At 37.8% G+C, this 25,577-nt stretch overlaps 1 protein-coding gene across 1 annotated transcript; it reads left to right on the top strand.

Moving 5' to 3' along the window:
• The first annotated feature begins 274 nt into the window (after window positions 1-274).
• Window positions 275-23,694, top strand: LOC523590 (EF-hand domain-containing family member C2-like). The gene is made up of 3 exons (XM_002687156.4): window positions 275-305; window positions 6,546-6,677; window positions 22,381-23,694. The coding sequence occupies exons 1-3, from the start codon at window positions 275-277 to the stop codon at window positions 23,571-23,573; spliced, it is 1,356 nt and encodes a 451-aa protein (XP_002687202.1). The 3' UTR covers window positions 23,574-23,694.
• The last annotated feature ends 1,883 nt before the right edge of the window (window positions 23,695-25,577 follow it).

Genomic DNA, 25,577 nt, shown 5'->3' with positions numbered 1-25,577 from the left:
TATCATTTGTAGTATTTGACAAAATGACATCTTGTGTATACAGGAATGAACATGAGAATACATAGCAAAAGCATATACCTGAGAAACACTGAAAACACACATTACTCTGCTAAAATCTTACCTTGTCTAAGCCACGGTATATCCCTTGATCACAGATTCTTCACATATAAAATAAAACATCCAGATAAGTTTTATTGTTCCAAAAATTCATTTTGTATATTTTGTGTCTTAGCATGCTGTGTTCAATAGCTCTAGAAGTTAAGGTCCCTTTACTATGACGCTCCTTTATAAAATTTCAGGAGCAGGTATGCCTAACATAGACACATGGCCCAAATTTAATTCATGTTTCTTTTCATTTTTCTACCCATAAACAGAGGATTGACTACACATGTACCAAAATAGGGGAAAAGAGTTAATTGGAGTAAGAACTACTTTCATTGTCACCTCCCTTTTTTATCTGCATTTCTCCAGTTTCTCCTGAGGCTAAGAAACTCAACAGTTATAGCAGCTTAGTATCCTCCAGATCGTACTTTCCCATAATTATTTTCTGTCTCCAAGCCCCAGTTACCATTCCCTAGCTGCTTCTTTCTTCTTGTCTCTGCTTGGGGGTGAAGTGAGTGACAGGCATATCCAGACTCCGCCTGTCAGGATCTCAGCATCTGTCACTAATGAATCGCATCTCTCTTTCTCGCTGAGCCTGCATGCGTTTGGCCAATCTTCAGAACACCACTCCAGGAAGTCAATACCAATTAGAGCTGGCGCAGTTTGGTGCAGCCACTTTATATTAACTCACTCACCACTCATGTCAATGCATTTGGGGCTTACTTTCTTGAACAACAGAGGCTGGCAACCCACAAGCTGCTTTTTCCAAATATCCTTTTAACTAACATGCAGGCATGGGAATTAGGATCTGCCGAGCAGATGAGCCTGCATGAAACATTGGTGAGGAAATAAATGAAGCAGCTGTTGCATGAGAGTCTCCTGGGGCAACACAGGTAGTGTTTCTATTTTCTACTGTGGAGGCAATGGCATGTTTTCCCACTGTAATATCCTCTCCGTATTCCTATAGTCTCTGTATTCTGTGTAATCTCTGTATTCCTCACGGTGTGATTGGCACTTTTCCTGGATATGTGGTCTTTTGTGTATATCTCCCAAAAATGAGGGGCCCCGACTGAAAGGCCATCCAATTCTATGTGATTTCCACTAATCAACGTTTAATGAATAAGCCAGTTAGATTAGTTTCACTTGTCTAAGATTAAGAACTATGACCTATAAAAAGTGTAAATTTACTTTTTGTCTCTGTCAGTTAGTAATGTATTTGTAACAGAACCCAAAAAAACCCCATGATTTAAACATGGAGCTTATTTTGCACATGGTAGTCAAGGATGTCACCCAGAAACTATCTTCAGCATGTAATTTTTGACTGCATTGTTACAAGATGGATCCCTGCCTTGTCTGCAGGCCAGGTAGGAGGGGAGGGCTGATCAAAATTTTCTTTTGGCATTCTTTCATTTGAGAAATGATGTCATATCCTGGGGCTACTGTTAACATTTCAGTGGCTAGACCTGTGTGACATACCCTCCCGAAAGCATAGAGGCTGGTGTTGCGTCATCCAATCCTTATAACAGAGACGGGCTGGAAGCAGAGATCAGAAGCTGCGTTGAGTGAAACACCCTTCAGTGTTTGCCACATCGTCACTGCCTTAGGAGCTGTTGTCATCTAGGACTCCTCTGGTAAGCTCCCACCAAAGCTCCCACACACATTTAGATGAAATATTCAGCTTTTGACTTGATGGGATTAAGCATACCAAAAGACCCATCTGTTCAAAAGTGACTTCCCCCAAAACTTCTAATTTAAATTTTCTTCTTTTGGAGTCACATACCTGGATTAAGATATTTTCCATCCAGAGGATATATGCTAGACCTTCTATGTCAGTAATAGCAACTCAAAAACCTATCACCACTCATTATCTTGTTACTACAGATAAGATTATTAAATGGGAAGGTATATCTTCCTGCAGAATAGAGCAGCATGGAAGCTTTGTGATGAAGGGAGGCCTGGGTGGACCATCCGGCAGCCTGAGCAATTGGACCACAGGAATAATGACACGAACTAGAGAGGAAAACAAGTCTAACTAAGCTTTCTTTCAACTGCAGCTTCAAGCGTGTCAATGTTAATTAGGAATGAATATTAAATGATTGTTTCGTATAGAATTTTAGGAGGTTAAAACATAGCATCTTTCTTGTCTCTATTTGAGATTAAAACAAAGCAAGAAATTGATAGATGGATGAACATTTCAATATCAACTTTTTTCATCACAATCTCTGTATTCCATGAGTAAGTTTTTGTCCAAGTACGGTTGTAACCTTTGACCCCTGAATTCCACTCCTGAACTTAAGCTATTGCTGGTACAGCTAGACAACACCAGACCACGCATACCCACACCCAGCAGCAACCCCTTTTATTACAGGCGAGAAGACTGAGGAGGAACCCAGATCTCCACTGATGATTCCTCAGAGATAAGGCAGAGAGCTAGGGAAAAGAGAGATTTAGCCATCTCAGACAATAATACCATCACTGTTAGTATTTCATCATCCTAAGTTATTTTGTAAAGGACTGTTGGCTTTTTACATCAGATCTCTGAAGAGTATGCTTTCTCCTACACAGATCTGATGAGACTGACATCTTTCTGTTCACTTCTTCTATCTGAAATCCATAGGAGCAGCATCACACAGCCATTCTGAAGCAGACCCAGAGACGGGCTACTCTGAGTATGAAGGACCAAAGTCCCACCTCCTAAACTCTCTCGTTATGTCTTAATATTCTTGAGTTCTGGCTGAAGTTTAAGTTTGATATTCCAATTCTATAAGTCTGTGGTGTTTGCTACCCATTTGTGTGCATGCTCAGTCATTCAGTCATGTCCAACTCTTTGCAGGCCCATGAGCCTGCCAGGTTCCTCTGTCCACGGGATTCTCCAGGCAAGAATACTGGAGCAGGTTGCCATCCCCTTCTGCAGTGGATCTTCCCATCCCAGGGATTGATCCTGGGTCTCCTGCACTGCAGGTAGATGCTTTACTCTGAGCCACTGGGGAAGTTGTTACTTATTTAGAGATATGAGTAAAAATGTAGACCTACAAACATCTGTAAGAAATTTCTACAGAGAAAATATTAACATTTATTAGGGAAATATTGACTTCAAGTTTTATTTTTCTGAAGATTTACAATTTTACTAGAACCAAATTGGATGATGTGTGGTGTTTATTCATATAAATCAACATGTAATCCACTTCCTCATTTAGCAATGCCAAATAAATGATAAAATTGATATCTGTCAACTTAAATCATTGCTAGAACCAAGTATTTATTTGAACTTGTTTTTTTTTTCTCATTCATTCATGCACAATTAATCATTCTTCAAATTGCTCAGTCTTAGAGGTTTGACAAATGCACATAGAAAACAGCTTTGTTTTCCAAATTGCATTTTCTGTGTTTCTCTTTTTATTACTAAGAATATTTGCATAAAAATAGTATCAAATTAAATAAGTTGCCAATTTCCTTTTAGTGGATCTGAAGTCCTCCTGAAATCGTTACAAGTAAACTTGCTGGCTTTAGCATACGTGTGTTGAAGAGCAACAACATCAAATTTCTGCCCAGCAGTATCTCTGATAAAATACTGCTCTGTTCTACGGCTCTGTAAAAGAACCATAAAATATTGCCCCAAAACTACCTCAACTGACTAAGTTAGTTTCTTCAAGTGCAAAACAGAAGCATTTGGTTTCATGAAGATTAAAGTGAACTTCTAGTAGATTCAGGCCACACCATCTCTCTGAGCATCACTGTGCAAAATCATTTTCAGGTTAAGGATAAGCATTACAAAGAATAGTCACATGAAAACATGTTAAGAATGTAAACAGGGTTGTTTTTATAGCTTCCATTTTTAAAATTTCTTTGGTCCTGTAATTTTTCATTTAGTTTTCACATAGCCTCTATTTACAACACCTCAGAATGGTCTCTGAACAATGCTTATTTATTCTTGTTAATATGTTATCATCTATTTCTTTATCTGCTTTGGCTGATAGAGACTTAAATATGCTGGGAAATTATTTTTCTCAATTTGCTTATGAGGTCAACTTTTACGTTTGATAGTATTATCAGAGAAGGCAATGGCACCCCACTCCAGCACTCTTGCCTGGAAAATCCCATGGATGGAGGAGCCTGGTAGGCTGTAGTCCATGGGGTTGCTAAGAGCTGGACACGACTGAGCGACTTCCCTTCACTTTTCCCTTTCATGCATTGGAGAAGGAAATGGCAGCCCGCTCCAGTGTTCTTGCCTGGAGAATCCCAAGGACGGGGGAGCCTGGTGGGCTTCCGTCTCTGGGGTCGCACAGAGTTGGACACAACTGAAGTGACTTAGCAGCAGCAGTATTATATCACAATTTTTCCACTTTTACTATCATTCTTATTAAAATAGATACCAGTACTGTAGTAGCAATGACAGAATGCATAACTTTAGGCTTTTTTATGGAGAAATAAAATCTTAGTTACAATATATTCTTGAAGTCCTGACTTCTGATTTCATCCATGGCCATCATCCCTGCTTTAGTCATCTACAGCCTGGGTTTGGCAGTATCCTTTCTGCTTCTTTTAAAGCTTCCAATTTCTCTTCTTTCCAAGAGGATCTGCACTGTTTACAAAGTTATCTTATTAAAAATAGTTCTGTTACCTTGAAAAAAATCTATAAAAATCCTAATTATTTCCTAAAGTAGTTTCCCTGGAATGTATGTGCCTGTGAGTATTTTCCCTAAGATGTTGATCTGACCTGGATTTGTTGGTGAATCCTTGTTTTCTTTCTTTCTTTTCTTTTTTTACTCCTCTGTATCTTTTATTTTCATTTTTCAAGGTCAGAAACATTATATCACAATGTTGTCTTGATTCTGAAAAATCTTCAATATCTTGCCCATTCATTTATTCCTCTCACAGGACAGGATTTCTCAAAGTAAGTATTTCTAGTTTTAGGAAACAGACACTGCTTTTCCATGCTTTTCAGCTTTATTAAGATATAATTGACATATAACGTCGTATAAGTTCAAGGTGTACAATAGAACAACTTCATACTGTATGTATTGCACATGTTTACCACAATAAGATTGCTTAACACAGCCTTCACCTCACATATTACCATTTTGGCATCGATGTCCTTGTGGTGAAAACATTAACATTCTATTCTCCTAGTAACTTTTGAGTGTGCAGGATTATTAACTAAAGCTGCCATGTTGTACTAGAACTTACTGATCTTAGAAAGTCTGTACCCTGACCAGCATCTCCCTAAGCTCCCCCACCTTCAGTCCCTGGCAACCACCATTTTAACTTTGTCTCTATGAGTTCAATGTTTTTAGATTCCACATACACATAAGATTATATGGGATATGTCTTTCTGTATTTGACCTAATTCACTGAGCATAATGTCTTCAAGATGCATCTGTGTTGTCATAAATAGCAGATTTACTTCTTTATTATGGCTAAATAGAGATAATGCTATAGTTAATGATAATGGTAAGGACGAATTATAGGTAGATATAAATACAGGCCACATTTTCTTTTATCCTTTGAAAGACACAACTTGTTTTCAGTCTTGGCTATTGTGAATAATGCTGCAATGAACATGGGAATGCAGATATCTCTTTGAGATAGTGATTTCATTTGCTTTGGCTATATACTTAGAAACAGGATTACTGGATCATATGGTAGTTCCATTTTTAGTTTTTTGAGGAAACTGCATATTGTTTTCCATATTGTCTGTACCAGTTCACATTCCTACCAACAGTGCATGAGGGTTCCCTTTTCTCCATATCCTTACGAACACTATTTGCTGTCTTTTTGATAATTGCCATTTAACAGGGCTGAAGTGATACTTCATTGTGGTTTTGATTTGTGGTTTCCCTGATGATTAGTGGTATTGAGCACCTTTTTCATGTATTACTTGGCCATTTATATATCTTCTTTGAAGAAATGTCTATTTAGATCCTCTGTCAATTTTTTAATCAAATTGTTTACATTTTTGCTGTTGAGTTGTTATGAGTTTTGTTTATAGTTTGGATATTAACTCTTTATGAGACACATGGTTTGCAAAAATTTTCTCCCATTCCACAGGTTGCATTTTCATTTTGTTGATTTTTCTCCTTCGTTGTGCAAAAAACACGTTAGCTTGCTGTAGTCTCGTGTAGAATTTTGCTTTTGATGCTTTGGCCTTTGTTTATATAGCTGCAACATTGCTGCTAAGACCAATGTCCAGGAGACTTTTACAACATTTGCTTCTAGGCAGTTTCAGGTTTAAGTTTTTAACCTATTTAGAGTTAATTTTTATGAGTGGTGTAAGATAAGGTTCCAATTTCATTCTTTTGCATGTGAATATCCAGTATTTCTAACACCACTGTTGAAGCAGATGTCTTTTCCCTGCTGAGTGTTTTTGGCTGCTTGTCAAATATTAGGTGACCATACATGTGTGGATTTAATCCTGGGCTCTCGATTCTGTTCCGTTGGTGTAGGTGTCGGGAAGTGTACTTTGACTCTGGATCCAGTGATACGGGGGCCTGAGGCAGTCTCAGTCCAGGGGCCCAGATGTCAGGTCACAGCACTGGGGCCCACAGCATTGACGTGCATGGTCTTCTGTGAGCACTGTGAGTGGCCCCACACGGGCTGCTATGGCTGTTGGGCTCCTCAGCAGCACCTCACGATCTAGGAGCTAGGGACACAGCAGGCAGAGGTTGTGGCCAGAACTAGTGGTATGTACATACTTGGCTGCAGAGACAGCTCTGGATACCTTTGTAGTTGCAGAGGCTTGTAGCAGACAGACACGAAGTAGTGGGGTCAAAGGCAACTGCAGGGGTGCTAAGGGTCCATCTATGGATGAATGGATAAAGCGAATGTGGTATATATATATATATATATATATGCATAAATTCTGTATAATATTATTATTCTGAGCATTATTCAGTCATTTTGGGGTAAAACAATGTCAGAATACAGAAAAATGTCATTCTAATCTTTGATATTTTAATATGTATGCTGTATGCCTTATTTATAAGAATAGAATGCTACATTGTTTGGAAGAGTGTGAACTATGGAGCCTGACAAGTTATGATAAAATCCTTTATCTGTCATTTATTATTAGTAGTATCACCCTGGGCAAGTGACCTCTTCCCTTGGTATTTCAGTCCTCTCTATGGTAATCAGGGTTAGTTACACTGCCTATTCAAAGTGCCTATTCATCAGATACATACAAAGTCTACAGAATAGTGACTTGTATACCAATGTGCTATGCTGAAGGGCAGCTATTTATTATTATGATTCTCATCATCATCATCAGTGGGTTGAAGTTTTCCTGTCCTATGTGATGCTATAGCATTTGAAGAGAACGATGCAGTACTTCTTCCCCTTGCCTTGGTGATTAAGGAAGCAAGCGCTTTTGTGAGCCCACGGAGCCGTCTCAGAGGAGAACTGCCACAGAGCATCTTCCAGATCTGTGGCATGGACTGTGTATGAACAATCGACTCATTCTTTTAGGTACTAAGATATGGAAGCTGTTCCTACTCTATCATAACTTTGCATTTCTGACTAATAGATGACCCTGTTGGCAAGTCAGTATAGCTTGTTAAAAATTGGCCATGTGCCTTGTGTGCTAAGTTGCTTCAGTCATGTCCAACTCTGCAACCCTATGGACTATAGCCCACCAGGCTTCCCTGTCCATGTGGTTCTCCAGACAAGAATACTGGAGTGAGTTACGATTTCCTACTCCAAGGGATCTTCCTGACCCAGGGATCAAACATGTGTCTCTTATATCTCCCTCACTGACAGGTGATTTCTTTACCACTAGTGCCACCTGAGAAGCCAAAAATTGGCTACAGTCTCCACCAATTTCTAGCTATGTGGTCTTGGAAACTTACTGTAAAGAATTATTGTAAGAGTAGAGAAATAAAAACTTTGTTAATAGCTTCACACATATTTTAAAATTTGCAATTATATATATAGTCTATATATAATATATATTAGGTGGGTTTTTATAATGGGTTAATATTATTGAGATTCTAGTTAAAACTCTTTTAGATATACTGTCTTATCTGTAGCTGGTGGAAGTTGGTGGGGCTGTAAAGTGTAATAGTAGTTTCCATAGAGCAAAATTAGACAATATTTTTTCAGAATTAAAAATAATCATACCTGGTAACCCAGCATTTCTACTTGTAGATATTCGTTTTCCACATAAACACACATGTGTGTGAGAATGCCTGTATAGTACATAGATACTTGCTGAAATATTATTTGTGATAGCAAAAGAAGGAAAAATAAACCTGACTATTGGGCAATAAGGAATTGGTTAAGTAAAGAAAAATAAATTCATACTCTGAAATGCTATCAGGAATTTTTAAAATGAGGTCATCCATAATATAAAAATATCTCTAAGATATACTGTTCAGTAAAAAGTGTAAGGTGTGGAGAAAGTTTAATGTGTTTCTATTCATATCAACAAAAGATTTACATGTACAGAATAGGGAGAATGGAAGGATGAACAAAGCTATCTCTGGGAAAAACAGTTATATTTGGGGAGAAATAGTTGAATAAAGGATCTGTTTTCCATTGTGTTTCCTAAGTGTTTTTTTTTTTTTCAGTTTTGCAATGTAAATAATATAAAATAGATAAACGCAAAGATGATATACCAGGCATACTTTTGTCATTATACTGTTGTTGATGAGTCTCTAAAGACATATCCAACTCTCTTGCAAATCCATGAACTGTAGCCTGCCAGGCTCCTCTATCCGTGGGATGTTTAGGCAAGAATACTGGAATGGGGTGGCATTTCCTTCTCCAGGGGTTCTTCCCGACCCAAGGATCAAACCTGTGTCTCCTGTATTGGCAGGTGGTTTCTTTACCACTGAGCCATTGGGGAAACCCTCATTATACTGCTAGTAAAGGGTCATTTATGAATAAATGAATTGAGTGACATTGAAATTGGGTGTTTTTTTTTTTTAGTACACTTAAGGATATTTTATATACAGAAAAGGCAATTTAGAAAAATTATTTTAAAGACTAAATACCAAAGTTAAAATATATTTTCCCTTGTGCTTTAGTTTATTTTACAAATTTTAATTCTATTTATAAGTTTATTGGATTCTGATGATTATCTCTAAGGAGGCTTTAAATAACGAGCACTCAACTCTAAATTTAATCATGCATCCTTGAACTTTAAAAAATCTTCTATTATTATATTAGATTTCTTTCTCAAATATTTGTTGTCTATATTAAAATATTTCTTAAATGTTTAAAACATTCTTTTATGTCTAATAAATTAAACTTGTATCACTAATTTAAAAATTTAGTAAGCCTTCAACTTAAAGTCACTAATCCAAGTCAATTACTCAATTATCTATTTTTTAAAATTGTCTTTTAAAAGACTGTCACTCTAATAGCCAAATCTTTTAAAACAATATGAATGCAAGAATACTAATGATTGCATGAGGTAGAATCTTGAGTAAGGTGAGTATTGACTTTACATATGCAGAGCAGTTAAGAATTTGACTAAATTCCTATAACTAGAAAATAGTAAAATAGGATCAAGATTTGTCTAACTCCAATTTCCTTAACACTATATCACCTACTTTACCACGTGCTGGAGACTAACAAAATTTTATTAACACATGTATTTAAAAGTTCAAGCGGTAGGGCTAGCTTCTAATATAGTTGGATATGGGGGCTCAGAAGATATCTTCATTTTCGGTACTTTTTTAAATTCCTCATACTCCTTCATCTTTGTTTTTGTGTGTGTGTGTTAGCTCCATTTTTAGCTGCAGAAACAAGCCTTATATTTACCTACCATCTGATCAAATGCTGGTATTTCATTTTTCTGAAATTCTCCAGCAAAGACCTCATCACCTTCTATTTCTCTGTTTTCACAATATTCATATTCCTGAAATATAATAACTAGCCAGGGAAGTAAGATACACTGATTCATTTCGATAAATCAAGATCAAATTTTGGTCTATGAGGTTCTATTTTACCAACTCATGTGGATCGAGAGTGGCGAACAAGTGTATCTACATTAGAAATACTGGGGCTGTAGAGGCACAGGTGAGGAGGAAATCTGTGAATGTAAAAGACAATTCTGAAGTGAATCCTTCCCTCTCTGCATATACTATGCTTGTTATTTGAAGACTTTTATAATACTAGAATCATCCAGTAAAATTGAAATATCTGCTTTCAACTTAATTACCCAATACATTTAGTGTGACCTAGGGGGAGTAGGAGACAATGGCCTATTTTTTGGCAACACAAGCTTTCCAGAGTAAATGGCAGTGAGTTGGCAGATAGCTGGTATGAAGAGAGATAGGACAAAGGATATAATAAAAAGTGAGATTTCCCTTAGCAGGCATCAGAGCCCCAGTTAAGCTGGCAGGTATTGGGCTGCCAGGTTCAAGGACAGGAGACTTAGATACTACTAAGAGGAAGTTGCTACACCTGTGTAAGAGAAATTGGACCATGTGACACGCTGTTAAGATAGACAGTAAGGGCAAGGTTCTGAGTACCAGAATTCTGTGAGGCAATGACTAAGACTTGGCTGGACACCAGTATAGGAGTCATAGCTAGAGTAGAGACGGCAGATTTCATAACAAGCAAGAACTTTTGCTTTTCATTTTGCCCAAGGTCAGAATTAGTTCTGATAAAAAGGCTCCTGGAAAGTGGCCTTAGACTTGGAGAAATGCATTTGGGGTGGTGGCACCTGAAAGCTTCCAATCAAGGTACCACATGTCCTCAGGACCCTTTTTCAGATTCCTTCTTCTAGAGCACAGCTTCCCTTCCTTTGCCCAAAACACCATCATGTATTCCACTTTTTGTCCTGAGGACTTTTTCCAGCTTAACTGAGATACAATTAGCAGAAAAATATTGTATAAATGTAAGATGTATGCTATGATAACTGATATATTGTGAAATGATCAGCAGCTACTCAGGGTAGCCGAGCCATCTGTCACCTGACACAGTTACAATTTTTACGTGGTGAGAATATTAAAGATTTACCCTCTTAGCAAATGTCAAGTATCCAACGCAAAGTTGTATTTAATGACAGCTACCATGCTGTCCATTAAAGCCTCAGAGCTCAATCATCATATAATAGAAAGTTTGTACTTTTGACCAACATCTCCATATTTCTCTCACCTCTAGCCCCCTCTGGCAACCACTAATCTACTCTTTGTTTCTGTGATTTTGGCTTTTTTAGGTTACACATGTAAGGGAGCTCATACAGTATTTGTCTTGCTTTGTCTGACTTATTTCACTTAAATCTAATGCCCTAAAGAAGATTCATCCATGCTGTCACAAATAGCAAGATTTCCTGCCTTTTGTGATTGAATACTATTCCATTAGATATGTAATTCATAAATATTGTTTCGCAGATATTTATTTATAGATAAGCTTATCTTCATTTAAATAATGCACTACTTACATATACATATATGATGTGCATGCTAAAGAAAATGGATCTGAGATGTACATTAGCATCTGGTAAGGGAGTTTATGTGCTAGCAACTTCACTGGAAAACTAGATTATACATGTTATTTTAGATGGGACTTTTTGATTGTGATCTATGGTATAAAAAAAGTCTCTCTAGGTGTCTTCATTATAAAAATGTCTCTTCAAGTCCTTTGCCTGTCCTAAGAATTTAAATAATCAATTGAATATATAGGTTTGTGTTAATGAGTTTTTGTGTAAACTACCCTTGTTAAGGATTAGTTTAAGCAACCATAAATCAATGAAATAATATTGATGTTAAATAGTTAATTGTCAAACTATTAGAAATGTTGATATATAACCTAAATACTAGAAAATCCTTGGTCATACACAAATTAGTTTAAAAAGTAATTTAGATACCTATCCGTTACTGAAGATAATGAAGCTAACTCTATTATTTTATTTTTTAAATATTGCTCAAATTTTCAGAAGGAGCCTGGAGCATCTCATCATGGCAGGAAGTGATGAAGAAATAATGCAAGGGGGAAAAAAAACCCCACAATGATACTCATGGGATATATCAGAGTCACAGGAATCAGTTTTATAGAGCTCCTGATAGCAAACTTGGAATAATTCAAACAAAGAATACAGACATAAGACAAAAATGCAACTAGGTATATTGAAAATATTAGACTTCTAATTTGACAGTGCAGTTATGGTCTTAATCGCTACTTCATAAAGCATAAGTACTTCTTTACCTCTCAAAGACTTTCATACATGATTCACATTAAAAGTGGCCTCTTTGCCATTGCACTGGTTTGCATAAAACAGGTCCTTTCCTCTAAACACTCCTAGCCTCTTGTCCTGCTCTTACTTCTTGTGGCAGTGTTTCTTTGGTAGGTAATAGTCTTTAATTTATGATTCTTGGTTGAATGGGGATAATCATGAACAGTATGAAAAGGGAAAATGATAGGATACTGAAAGGGGAACTCCCCAGGTCGGTAGGTGCCCAATATGCTACTGGAGATCAGTGGAGAAATAACTCCAGAAAGAATGAAGGGAAGGAGCCAAAGCAAAAACAATACCCAGTTGTGGATGTGACTGGTGATAGAAGCAAGGTCCGATGCTGTAAAGAGCAATATTGCATAGGAACCTGAAATGTCAGGTCCGTGAATTGGAAGTGGTCAAACAGGAGATGGCAAGAGTGAACAATGACATTCTAGAAATCAGCGAACTAAAATGGACTGGAATGGGTGAATTTAACTCAGATGACCATTATATCTACTACTGCAGGCAGGAATCCCTTAGAAGAAATCGAGTAGCCATCATGGTGAACAAAAGAGTCCGAAATGCAGTACTTGGATGCAATCTCAAAAACGACAGAATGATCTCTGTTCATTTCCAAGGCAAACCATTCAATATCACAGTAATCCAAGTCTATGCCCCAACCAGTAATGCTGAAGAAGCTGAGTTGAACGGTCTATGAAGACCTCCAAGACCTTTTAGAACTAACACCCAAAAAAGATGTCCTTTTCATTATAGGGGACTGGAATGCAAAAGTCAGAAGTCAAGAAACACCTGGCTGCTGCTGCTAAGTCGCTTCAGTCGTGTCCGACTCTGTGCGACCCCATAGACGGCAGCCCACCAGGCTCCCCCATCCCTGGGATTCTCCAGGCAAAAACACTGGAGTGCGTTGCCATTTCCTTCTCCAATGCATGAAAGTGAAAAGTGAAAGTGAAGTTGCTCAGTCGTGTCCGACTCTTCACGACCCCATGGACTGCAGCCTACCAGGCTCCTCCATCCATGGGATTTTCCAGGCAAGAGTACTGGAGTGGGGTGCCATTGCCTTCTCCGAGAAACACCTGGAGTAACAGGCAAATTTGGCCATGGAGTACAGAATGAAGCAGGGCAAAGACTAATAGAGTTTTGCCAAGAGAACGCACTGGTCATGGCAAACACCCTCTTCCAACAATACAAGAGAAGACTCTACACATGGACATCACCAGATGGTCAACACCTAAATCAGATTGATTATATTCTTTGCAGCAAAAGATGGAGAAGCTCTATACAATCAACAAAAACAGGACCTGGATCTGACCGTGGCTCAGATCATGAACTCCTTATTGCCAAATTCAGACTTAAATTGAAGAAAGTGGGAAAAACCACTAGACCATTCAGGGATGACCTAAATCAAATCCATTATGTTTATACAGTGGAAGTGACAAATAGATTTAAGGGACTAGATCTGATAGACAGAGTGCCTGATGAACTATGGATGGAGGTTCGTGACATTGTACAGGAGACAGGGATCAAGACCATCCCCATGGAAAAGAAATGCAAAAAAGCAAAATGGCTGTCTGGGGAGGCCTTGCAAATAGCTGTGAAAGAAGAGAAGTGAAAAGCAAAGGAGAAAAGGAAAGATATAAGCATCTGAATGCAGAGATCCAAAGAATAGCAAGAAGAGATAAGAAAGCTTTCTTCAGTGATCAATGCAAAGAAATAGGGGAAAACAACAGAATGGGAAAGACTAGAGATCTCTTCAAGAAAATTAGACATACCAAGGGAACATTTCATGCAAAGATGGGCTCGATAAAGGACAGAAATGGTATGGACCTAACAGAAGCAGAAGATATTAAGAAGAGGTGGCAAGAATACACAGAAGAACTGTACAAAAAAGATCTTCATGACCCAGATAATCATGATGGTATGATCACTGACCTAGAGCCAGACATCCTGGAATGTGAAGTCAAGTGGGCCTTAGGAAGCATCACTACGAACAAAGCTAGTGGAGGTAATGGAATTCCAGTTGAGCTATTTCAAACCTTGAAAGATGATGCTGTGAAAGTGCTGCACTCAGTATGCCAGCAAATTTGGAAAATTCAGCAGTGGCCACAGGACTAGAAAAGGTTAGTTTTCATTCCAATTTCAAAGAAAGGCAATGCCAAAGAATGCTCAAACTACCGCACAATTGCACTCATCTCACATGCTAGTAAAGTAATGCTCAAAATTCTCCAAGCCAGGCTTCAGCAGTATGTGAACCGTGAACTTCCAGATGTTCAAGCTGGTTTTAGAAAAGGCAGAGGAACCAGAGATCAAATTGACAACATCTGCTGGATCATTGAAAAAGCAAGAGAGTTCCAGAAAAACATCCATTTCTGCTTTATTGACTATGCCAAAGTCTTTGACTGTGTGGATCACAATAAAATGGAAAATTCTGAAAGAGATGGGAATACCAGACCACCTGACCTGCCTCATGAGAAACCTATATGCAGGTCAGGAAGCAACAGTTAGAACTGGACATGGAGCAACAGACTGGTTCCAAATAGGAAAAGGAGTATGTCAAGGCTGTATATTGTGACCCTATTTATTTAACTTATATGCAGAGTACATCATGAGAAACGCTGGGCTGGAAGAAGCACAAGCTGGAATCAAGATTGCCGGGAGAAATCTCAATCACCTCAGATATGCAGATGACACCACCCTTATGGCAGAAAGTGAAGAGGAACTCAAAAGCCTCTTGATGAAATTGAAAGAGGTGAGTGAAAAAGTTGGCTTAAAGCTCAACATTTAGAAATTGAAGATCATGGCATCTGGTCCCATCACTTCACAGGAAATAGATGGGGAAACAGTGGAAACAGTGGCTGACTTTATTTTTGGGGGGCTCCAAAATCACTGCAGATGGTGACTGCAGCCATGAAATTAAAAGACGCATACTCCTTGGAAGGAAAGTTATGACCAACCTAGATAGTGTATTGAAAAGCAGAGATATTACTTTGCCAACAAAGTCTAGTCAAGTCAAGTCTAGTCAAGACTCTGGTTTTTCCTGTTGTCATGTATGGATGTGAGAGTTGGACTGTGGAGAAAGCTGAGTGCCAAAGAGTTGATGCTTTTGAACTGTGGTGTTGGAGAAGACTCTTGAGAGTCCCTTGGACTGCAAGGAGGTCCAACCAGTCCATCCTAAAGGAGATCAGTCCTGGGTGTTCATTGGAAGGACTGATGCTGAAGCTGAAACTCCAATACTTTGGCCACCTCATGTGAAGAGTTGACTCATTGGAAAAGACTCTGATTCTGGTAGGGATTGGGGGCAGGAGGAGAAGGGGACGGCAGAGGTTGAGATGGCCAGATGGCATCACTGACTCGATGGACATGAGTTTGAGTGAACTCCGGGAGTTGGTGATGGACAAGGAGGCCTGGCGTGCTGCGATTCATGGGGTCGCAAAGAGTCAGACACGACTGAGTGACTGAACTGAACTGAACCTAAAAATGGTTATAAATAGAAGGCATTTGTTATGCTATCCTTTGCTTTCTACTCTGGACCAATGTGAAACAGCTGAACAACAACTGAAGCATTTGCTATTTGGACAACATGTTCTCTTGGGATTCAGTATTTATCTATCTTCTCTGTTGTTTTTCAGTGGCTACGTCATGTCCAGCTCTTTGTAACCCCACGGCTTGCAGCTTGTCAGGATTCCCTGTCCTTCACTATCTCTTAGATTTGCTCAGATTCATGTCCTTTGAGTCCGTGACTTTGCTTAAAGACTCACCAGCATGCTATATGTACTTCAGGTTCTACCTTCTTATTCCTGAGAAAATAAGTTCTTTCAATTTTGTAAACTCTCTGGAAGAGATGTATTGTCTGATTTGATTCTTCTACAACCAGCCAGGAAGTGAATAGTATCATTCGGGTTTCACAATATGTCCTGCATACTAGTTTCTAATCAAACATACACGAGATGCTTTGATATACCTTCTGCTTTTGACTTATTGCTCAATTCGTTTCTAACTTAGATGGGAAAGGGAAGTGTTATTTGCTGAGACTCTTAAATCAACCTCAGCATTTAATAAAACCCCCCCAAAAATCATTTATGCTCTGATAACTTGAAAATAACAAATCATCATATAAATTTAACTTGTTTTCATAGTAAAATGGAAGCTTTTGAAACTAACAGCCATAAGTATTCCACACCTATGTAAAATTATTGAATTGTTACAATATCTGATACTATCCAAAATAAAAAGGAAATTCTCAACTTGTTTAAAGTTTGGAGTAGTCTTGCTTAGCTTTATTGAGTGGACTCTTACACATTCTTAATTGCCAATTATTTCCCTCTCTTTTTGCCTTGTACACATTCAATATATAACTATGCTTTTAATTAACTTCTGCTCAGTAAATAGGTATTCAGATGCACATTTTGTGCTTCAGAACCACAATTAAAGCTGTAGGGTTAGTTTTTGCAGCGTTATTCTAATTAAAATACTTTTAGCTGTATTTGGTATGCATTAAAATGTCAAATAATTGACAGCCCATAAGTGAAAAATTGATCCAATTATCAAACCAGCTAGAACTTTTTTCTTCTTTCAACTGAAAAGATTCATTATGGCCATTAGAATTACAGATGTTTATATGTTTGCTTTAAGTAATTGGAATTCATTTAACTTTGCCATGCCGTTGGTGTTGTTTCTGCTCTTCATCGGGATAGACAATTCCTCAGCCTTTGAAGTGCACATTTAGAAAAAGCCTCCCAATTCCCTCTTCACACGGAGGGGATAATCATCCTTTCATTGGAGTTTGGGGAATAGATTTTTCTTTTCGTGTCTCCAGATGGTCCTTTTGGTAATGAATCAAAGTAACACAGTTTATCCTAAGATATAGCCTCTCTACAACATCTTATTTTTTAAATTAATAATATAAATCTTTAACAAATTACTTAATTTAAGGCATGCAAATGGAATAACACAAAAGAAAGTATAATAAATGTTAACTTCTCATTGCAGCTATCTGGGTAATCTCTGCTGTAAAGTAATAAAAATATTTAATCCTCTCAATAAAAGTCAGCCCCAAACCCTCTAAAATATCAATTCTATATAGGCATGAAAAGTGTTTAATTTAGAATGATTACTAATAAAACAGAAAAGGAAAAGATGGAGAGGTTTAATATTTACTCAATTAATTATATTAAGTTATTGGATTAGTACTGTGGGAAAGCAATACATATTATTTATCAAGAATCTTCATCAATAAATATTAGCCAACTAGGAAAAAATACAGTCACTTTAGAATATAGATTGTAGGTATTAAATTTAATTGGTACCTGGATCTAATAGCTATGACCAAAATAAGTAACATACTGATTTATTTGTTATGGGTGCCATAGATATGTAATTCCACTGACGGCACTTTAAGTAGTGTTAATAGATATATCTAAAGCCTAAACAAGATTTTCCTTACCCAAAACTTCATAATAACATTTGCCTCTTTAAGGTAAATGCCAAGTTCTCAGCTTAGGACTCAGTATCTCTCATCACTAGGCCGTGGTACCTCCACTCATTTCACCGCCTTCCTGAGGATCCTGATCTAGGCCACCCAGTAATATCCAGCACATCATGACCAGCCTCATTTCCTTTCTGTTTCCTCTCCTATCTTATTCCCCAGTAATCTTCACCTGTCTATCCCGAAGTTCCAAGACCAGGCTAAAACTTACTTTTACAAAGACCATATCTCTTTGAACCTATCCCAGAAATAATTTTTTTTTCTAATTCTAAATTATACAGTAGTCTTACAATATGGGCTTCAGTATAAGAAATGTGTTTAGGAACTTCCTTGTGGCTAAGAATCTGCGCTCCCAATGCAAGGGACCTGGGTTCAATCCCTCATCAGGGAAGTGGATTCCACATGCCTCAACTAAGGACCCTGCACGCTGCGACCACAAAGATCTCTAGTGCCGCAACTAAGACTTGGTACAGTCAAAATAAAAGAAGAGAGAGAGAGAGAAGAAATGTCTTTAGAGTCAGTTCTCACTTCATGGCACTTGCATTCTGTGAAGTCACTGCAAACACTGAATCATTGCTTCTTGGTGAATGAAGGTGAGTGAAGAGCACCTCAGGAAGCCCCTAGCCATAACATTTTTCTTAACTGAGCAACAGATAATTTTGCTTTATATGTGCTTCTACTTTAGGACACCTTATCTAAAACATTGATTCATTAATGTTGAACTCCTGGAAGACAACACGATACCTCATGAATGAATGAAACTTAATTAACATACCTATTTCTCATAAGACATAGTGCAGCCTCCTAGCAGCCAGAAACACTGGACAGAACTTCAGCACTGGGCTTTGGGGTCATTTTAAATGGAAAAATTGCCAAGAAAAAGAAAAAAAAGAAATGTGGAAAATGTGGCACTAAATAGAGCATGAAAAGAACACATTTTACAGTATGAAAGATGAAACAAGATGTCAGAGAGAAACCTTATTTGACCTCAGCTGAGAACATGTTCATGAGGCAAATAAATCACTTTTTTTGCTACGTTGAGCATGCACATGTCCATGAATGGAATGACTGTGAAAGCTCTGCTGCTGCTGCTGCTGCTAAGTCGCTTCAGTCGTGTCCGACTCTGTGTGACCCCATAGACGGCAGCCCTCCAGGCTCCCCATCCCTGGGACTCTCCAGGCAAGAACCCTGGAGTGGGTTGCCATTTCCTTCTCCAATGCATGAAAGTGAAGTCGCTCAGTCATGTCCGACTCTTCTCGACTCCATTGACTACAGCCTACCAGGCTCCCCCATCCATGGGATTTTCCAGGCAAGAGTACTGGAGTGGGGTGCCATTGCCTTCTGTAGCGAAAGCCCTAGAATATTGATTTTTGGGTCACAAATAAATTTAAGATGCGAACTCATGACAATGGAATCACAGAATTCATAAATAATGAGGATCAACTACATACTACTTACATGCTTTTACCATCTTGTCTTATCTTCATAATTACATCCTCCCCCCAGTATTGATGAATCCATTATAATACCTTTAATAATACTTGTTGAAGGTGAAAATAAATGTTACTTGATACAAATTGTATCATAAATGTGGCTACTGCTATGCATTTAATTTAACTATGTAATCTCTGGCCTTACCTGGAAACATGGATTTAAAGGTCTCTGAGCAATTTTTTTTAAAGAACTTTAAAATGTAAATATGAAGGAATACACTTAATTATATAAAGTGATAGCTTTATAGGCAAATATAATGACAGAGCTCTATTTCAGTCTTGATAACACACTTCTAAAATAGCTCTTAGAACAGAGGCTGCAATAACAATAAGGAGACTATTGAAAAGCTCTACTTTTGAGATGATGTGGGAGGTTGGATTAGGGCAGGTGCAATACAAAAGAGGGCCATTTGAAATTTGTATTTTGTAAAATTTGATTTTAAGCTTTTTCATAAGACACTGTCTTCAGATGTCAATTGCAAATAAAAATAATTTCTATTCCAGTCTCTGCATATCATATGACAGAACTTAAAAAGGAAGTAGAAGAAAAGATTATTATGTGAATATAGTAAAATAGGATGAACCAAGACAACCCAAGATGATAACTGCGAAGTTGACGTTTATTACTAGTGAAAAACCAGGATAATATTTAACAGATTTAATTCCCATTTTAAAAATTCAGAAGACTGAGGTTTCCTTAAAGGAAAATGAATCACATTCAAAATGTTTTTTAAGCATTTTACTGAATTTCTTAAATTTCTGCTTATAAGTATGTCCTTAGGTAGTATAAATGGAACTAGCAGATGTTAGTAAAAATGACTATGACTTACCAAATTTCTCATACAGAAAAACCACTGAGTTCCCAGGTCCATAATAGTTGCTTATTTCTGTGAAAAAAGATTCTGAATCACACGTGCATCCTCCTCCCAACTCTCTCTGAGCTAAAATGATCCTTTGTAGACACTAAAAGTTCAAGAGGCTGACAAATTGAAAAAAGGAATGATTTTTTGCTTTAATTTTCCCATGATTTGTGGGATTTTGGTTTTGTTTGTGCATAAACCAATGGACAAATTTAATGAGACTGCTCTCTATGTCTGCATCTTCATTGCTGCCCTGCAAATAGGTTCATTGGTACCATTTTCTATATTATTTTAAGAACTTAATATATAGTACAATGTAAGGACCCTAGTAGACTGTTCCCTGACTTCCCAGTTGATAGTTGATGTTAGCTGGTTTATTTTATAACAGGTATGAAAATGAAGCTGATCACTCTTCAATTGCTCCTCTCTCCACTGGGAGGAGCCGTTGCCCTTCAGGAAGGGAAAGTGGCGTTACAAAGAAAATTGTCACTTTCATCTGGTATCTGGTCTTTGTGGCTCTGGATCAAATTTTACTCTAGGAAACATGGGTGTTTCATTAGTGCCTATATTATTTATAATTCTGTTCATAATAAACAACTCCACAAAGCTGTGGAGTTGCTTTTTCAGTGGAGGATGCCTAACACAGCACATGTACAGTTTAACGGCTTCAGAAATAAAAAAAGCTACATTGATTTAGGTGGGTTTGGCTTTGTTTTTTGTTTACTTATTTTTTTTGATAACAAAGTAAAATGTATACTGGAAAACAATAGAAAAAATTGGTCTTTAAGCTATATGTAACTCTTTCTCAGATTTCAGATAGTTCTTCACATTTATAAATATTGAAGCAGTAAAGATACATTGAATATATTCTCCTCTAGAAGAAAATTTTTTTAAAAAGACCTTTAAATATTTGCTTGGTAACAAGGATTTAACTGAGGAAAAAAAAAGGATTATTTGAGAATCAATCATATACTTAATGAGTGCGCAAAATCTGAAAATACTGAATCTAGTTTGAAGTACTGAAATACCATACAATTAGAAATTTTGCCGTCTCCAGAAGACAAGGTAATAGAGTAGTTGATGAAGAATTCAATGGGAAGTAATATAAAAATTACAGTTCTGGTTCCTAGACTGGCAAGTAAGGATCTTGGAAACCATCACGCCCATCCTCACAAAAAAAGAAGCCTGATCAAAATGAAAGTCTACAGTTTCTCTTAGATCTAGAGAACTGAAGTCATAGGCACACAGCTGTCTTAAATTATAGTCGAGTGACTACCTAAACAAAAGCCGTGGGGCATAAACCACTTCTAGAGCCAGTACTGGGGTAATGAAACAAGCTATAATTGACAATTTGCTAGAGGCTCAGGGCAGGTAAGTGTGAGACTTAAAAACACGGAGAGGTAATCCAATCTTAAAATGTGCTGCTACAGTCTCATGAATTTTATCTCCAGATATCTTACCGGGTTCTCACGGTGAAAAATTCTCACAGAGAATGTTCTCATTCTTCTGGAATAGGAGGGAAATGTTGCTATTTTGAGATAGATTCATAACATTATATTTTCTTAGCCAAGTCTTAATCAGCACAGGCTCATTAGACGACCTAATGGTAGGAACACTCGCTCTCTCCACACAGCAAACCAGCATATCAACAAGGGTTCGATTATAGGGGAAAGATCCACCACACACCTCAGGCCTATGTTAGAAGTATCTAAAGAAGTCCAAAAAGGCAAAAGTAAGGGCGCCAGAGGAAACTATCCTCTGACACTACAGTCACAGAGAAAATAAAACACAGCCTCTTAGCCAGATAAACATAAAATCTCATATTAAGGGCTTGTTTACTTCAGTTCCTTTTACCCCAGTATATCATAACCAGCTTTCAAAAAATGTTTACAAAGCATGTTAGAAGACAAAAAACAAAGGAGCACTTTCCTTCCCCACACATTGATGGTGGTTCCTATGGATAGGTCAGTATCTTTGTAAAACTCTTGGTCTAATTTTCCTAGCTTATATTTATCCAACAGGAAGCCATACACTCGGGTCTCTGAGTAGCCACCATACACATTGAGAACTGTCCGGTCTGTTAACTGGCCTGGTTGATAGACTCCAGGGGGGCCATACTTAGGTAGCTTTCTCCTCTGGAGAAACAATGACATAGCATCTCTTCCTGAGTTATGTGGCAAGACTTCTTTGATCTCGATGGTATCATCAGACAGAAAGTAATGCAGGATAAGTTCTCTACGATCCCCAAACACTGAGACTGAGTGCTCCTTTGTGACTGTAATGATTTCACGAAAACTTATTATAGGACTAAATATGGAATTGAGAACTTTACCTCGATTCCATGTAAGGCCCCATCTCCTCCAAAAATAGAAAGGAAATTTCCACCTTATACCGGCTTCGGTTCTGAAGAGGATTCTCTTCACTCCTGCATAGGCCTTATGCCCATACCTCATCAGAGGAACTTCAAGAAGTTCATTGAATTTGACAGCTATGGCAACATAAGCAGTACACTCCGGTTTTTTGCAAAACTAATCACACATAAATGTGCTGATGTGGAAAGGATGTTTGTTATTTCATATTTTCTCAGTGATGACACAATTTCAGTGTTTGAACCCATAGAGAGGAATTCAGGGTATACTGGAGGGATGTTCTTAAAAAGAGTTCGTGTTAAGAAGCCTGGACAAGAAGTCTTTAAAAGTGAATTCGCGGAATATATCAAGGCTGAGGAGCTGTATGTTGGAGCCAAAGTGAACGTGAATGGCTACCTCTTTTTTTTGGTCAATGCTGATGAGTATACCTTGAACTACATGGAGAGGAATTCAGATAAGTTTCCCCTGAGCAACATTGAACTTGTCATACAAAAGTTAAAAGAAGAAGAATGCAAATCCAGAGAGCTCAAGCAGGTGTTTACAGCTGCTGATTGTATGCACACAAAGATGGTGGATTTTAATACATTCAGAGAAATAATGATGAATCTAACTGTCGGGAAACTCACAGACCAAGAAGTTATAACCACTGCACGTCGTTACCGGGTGCCTGAGGACCCCTGTCCACATAGGAATGTCCTAGTTGCACAGGCCCATGAACAACTCAAGAAAAATGCTTTTGAGAATTTTGAAAGACTCATTGCTATGTGTGTATACAAAGATCAGGAAAAGAAAAAAGTGTTACCCAGCAAAGACATCAAAAGGCTGTGCAAGTCCTCCAGATTACCTTTGAATGAAGATCTTCTAGGATCCTTACTGTCCGGGTTTGAAGACAGTGAAAAACAAATAAATTATGAGTCATTTTTCTGTGCCCTGAACTGGAGAGTGAATCCAGTGCCTGAATTGGAAGTGGCATCGTACATTAAAGAGAGATGTGAAGATGAGTGGCTTGGGATGCCATCACCTATTCCTGTGAAATACATTTACTATTCAAACCTTTTAAAGGATGTGTTTGGCGTAGATGAGTAGTAACCATGCAGTTTTGGTTAACTTTCTTTGATTTTCTAATTTCCTGCTTTAATTTTTGCCAAGTTTATTTCAGTAGATATAATTCCATTAAACAAAAGAGACAAGGTTCATATTGAATTAAAATCCATATTAATTAATTATCTCCTTAATTTGTCTCCAAATTAATCTCCTTTTGTCATTTCAGGTTTTCAGAACCCCATATTGCTGATGTACCTGCACTATTAAAAATGCCATTTAAAGAAAAAAAAAAAGAAGGAAAAAAACACACAATTTGCTAGAGACTCAGGGCAGGTAAGTGTGACATTAAATTAAAAAAGAAGTTTGAAGAGACAGATGAAGCATTAGAACCAGATTTAGATATGGCAGAAGTATCCAGCAGGACCAGACTCATAATTACTAGAAGAGGAATTTCAAACAACTATGATTAGTCTGCTAATAGTTGTAATGGAAAAGGTGGATGGCATATAAAAATGGATGGGTAATACGAACAGAGAAATGAAAATGCTAAATATGGATCAAAAGTAATGCTAGAAATAAAAAATACTGTGAAAGAAATGAAGAATATCTTTGATGAACTTCCCAAAAGATTGACACAGTTGAGAAAGGAATCAGTGAATGAAGAAATGTCAACAGGACTGTCTAAAATTGAAATGCAAACATTAAAAAAAAAGGTGAAAAATATGGAACAGAGTATTGAAGAACTGTGGGACAATTACAAAAGACAGAACATTAAAAAGGAAGAAAGATCTAAAATCATTAATATAAACTTCCATCTATAAAGAAGAGGTCACAAAGGAATCTTTCTCAGCAAAACAAAATGCACTAATAACCCAGAATATACATTTAGAAGTTTTGAATTTTAGTTCTTAGTTAATGCTGCTGCTGTTAAGTCACTTCAGTTGTGTCCAACTCTGTGCGACCCCATAGACGGCAGCCCACCAGGCTCTCCCGTCCCTGGGATTCTCCAGGCAAGAACACTGGAGTGGGTTGCCATTTCCTTCTCCAATGCATGAAAGTGAAAAGTGAAAGGGAAGTTGGTCAGTCGTGTCCGACTCTTAGAGACCCCATGGGCTGTAGCCCACCAGGCCCCTCCATCCATGGGATTTTCCAGGCAAGAGTACTGGAGTGGGGTGCCATTGCCTGCTCCTGTTCTTAGTTAATACCCTGGGCTTAATAATCTTGTGCATATATTATTGAACACTTTTGATTAAAGTATACATTTATATTTAAGGTTTATAATGTATAGTGTAACCAGGGATTCAAGAAGTAACACTGATATTACATAAAGATGCTGATTTCTTTGCACTCATGTTAAAACAAAACACTTATTCTTTTATCAGTTGTCAATAAACACTATTATAAAATTTTATTTTTCTGCAGAATAAGCAATCTAATTATAAATCACATATATATGGACAGTACCAATTTAAGCTTCTAGAATAATATTTAAAATCTAATTCATTGTCACTCAAATGTAGTTCACAGACTAGACCAGCAGCGTTAGTGTCATTTAGGAGCTAGAGAGAATGCAAATGCAGGTACTCCATCCCATATCTGTGCAACCAGAGTCTCTGGAGGAAAAGTCAGAATCTGTATTTTACTTTGTTTTCATGTTCATTCTGGAGAAGGCAATGGCAAGCCACTCCAGTACTCTTGCCTGGAAAATCCCATGGACGGAGGAGCCTGGTGCGCTGCAGTCCATGGGGTTGCGAAGAGTTGGACACAACTGAACGACTTCACTTTCACTTTTCACTTGCATGCATTGGAGAAGGAAACGGCAACCCACTCCAGTGTTCTTGCCTGGAGAATCCCAGGGACTGGGGAGCTTGGTGGGCTGCCGTCTATGGGGTCACACAGGGTCGGACACAACTGAAGCGACTTAGCAGCAGCAGCAGCATGTTCATTCATTTTGAGAAGCATCCATTTGCACTTTGTACCTCAAGCAGTCTTACACTTAAAAACTTAATATGAAATTTTCAAGCCTTTTCTCTTTTGTCCTAAAGA

The sequence above is a fragment of the Bos taurus genome, chromosome 5 (assembly GCF_002263795.3).
Source record: "Bos taurus isolate L1 Dominette 01449 registration number 42190680 breed Hereford chromosome 5, ARS-UCD2.0, whole genome shotgun sequence".
Taxonomy (NCBI): Eukaryota; Metazoa; Chordata; class Mammalia; order Artiodactyla; family Bovidae; genus Bos; species Bos taurus.
This window is presented reverse-complemented; position numbering and strand designations above follow the sequence as displayed.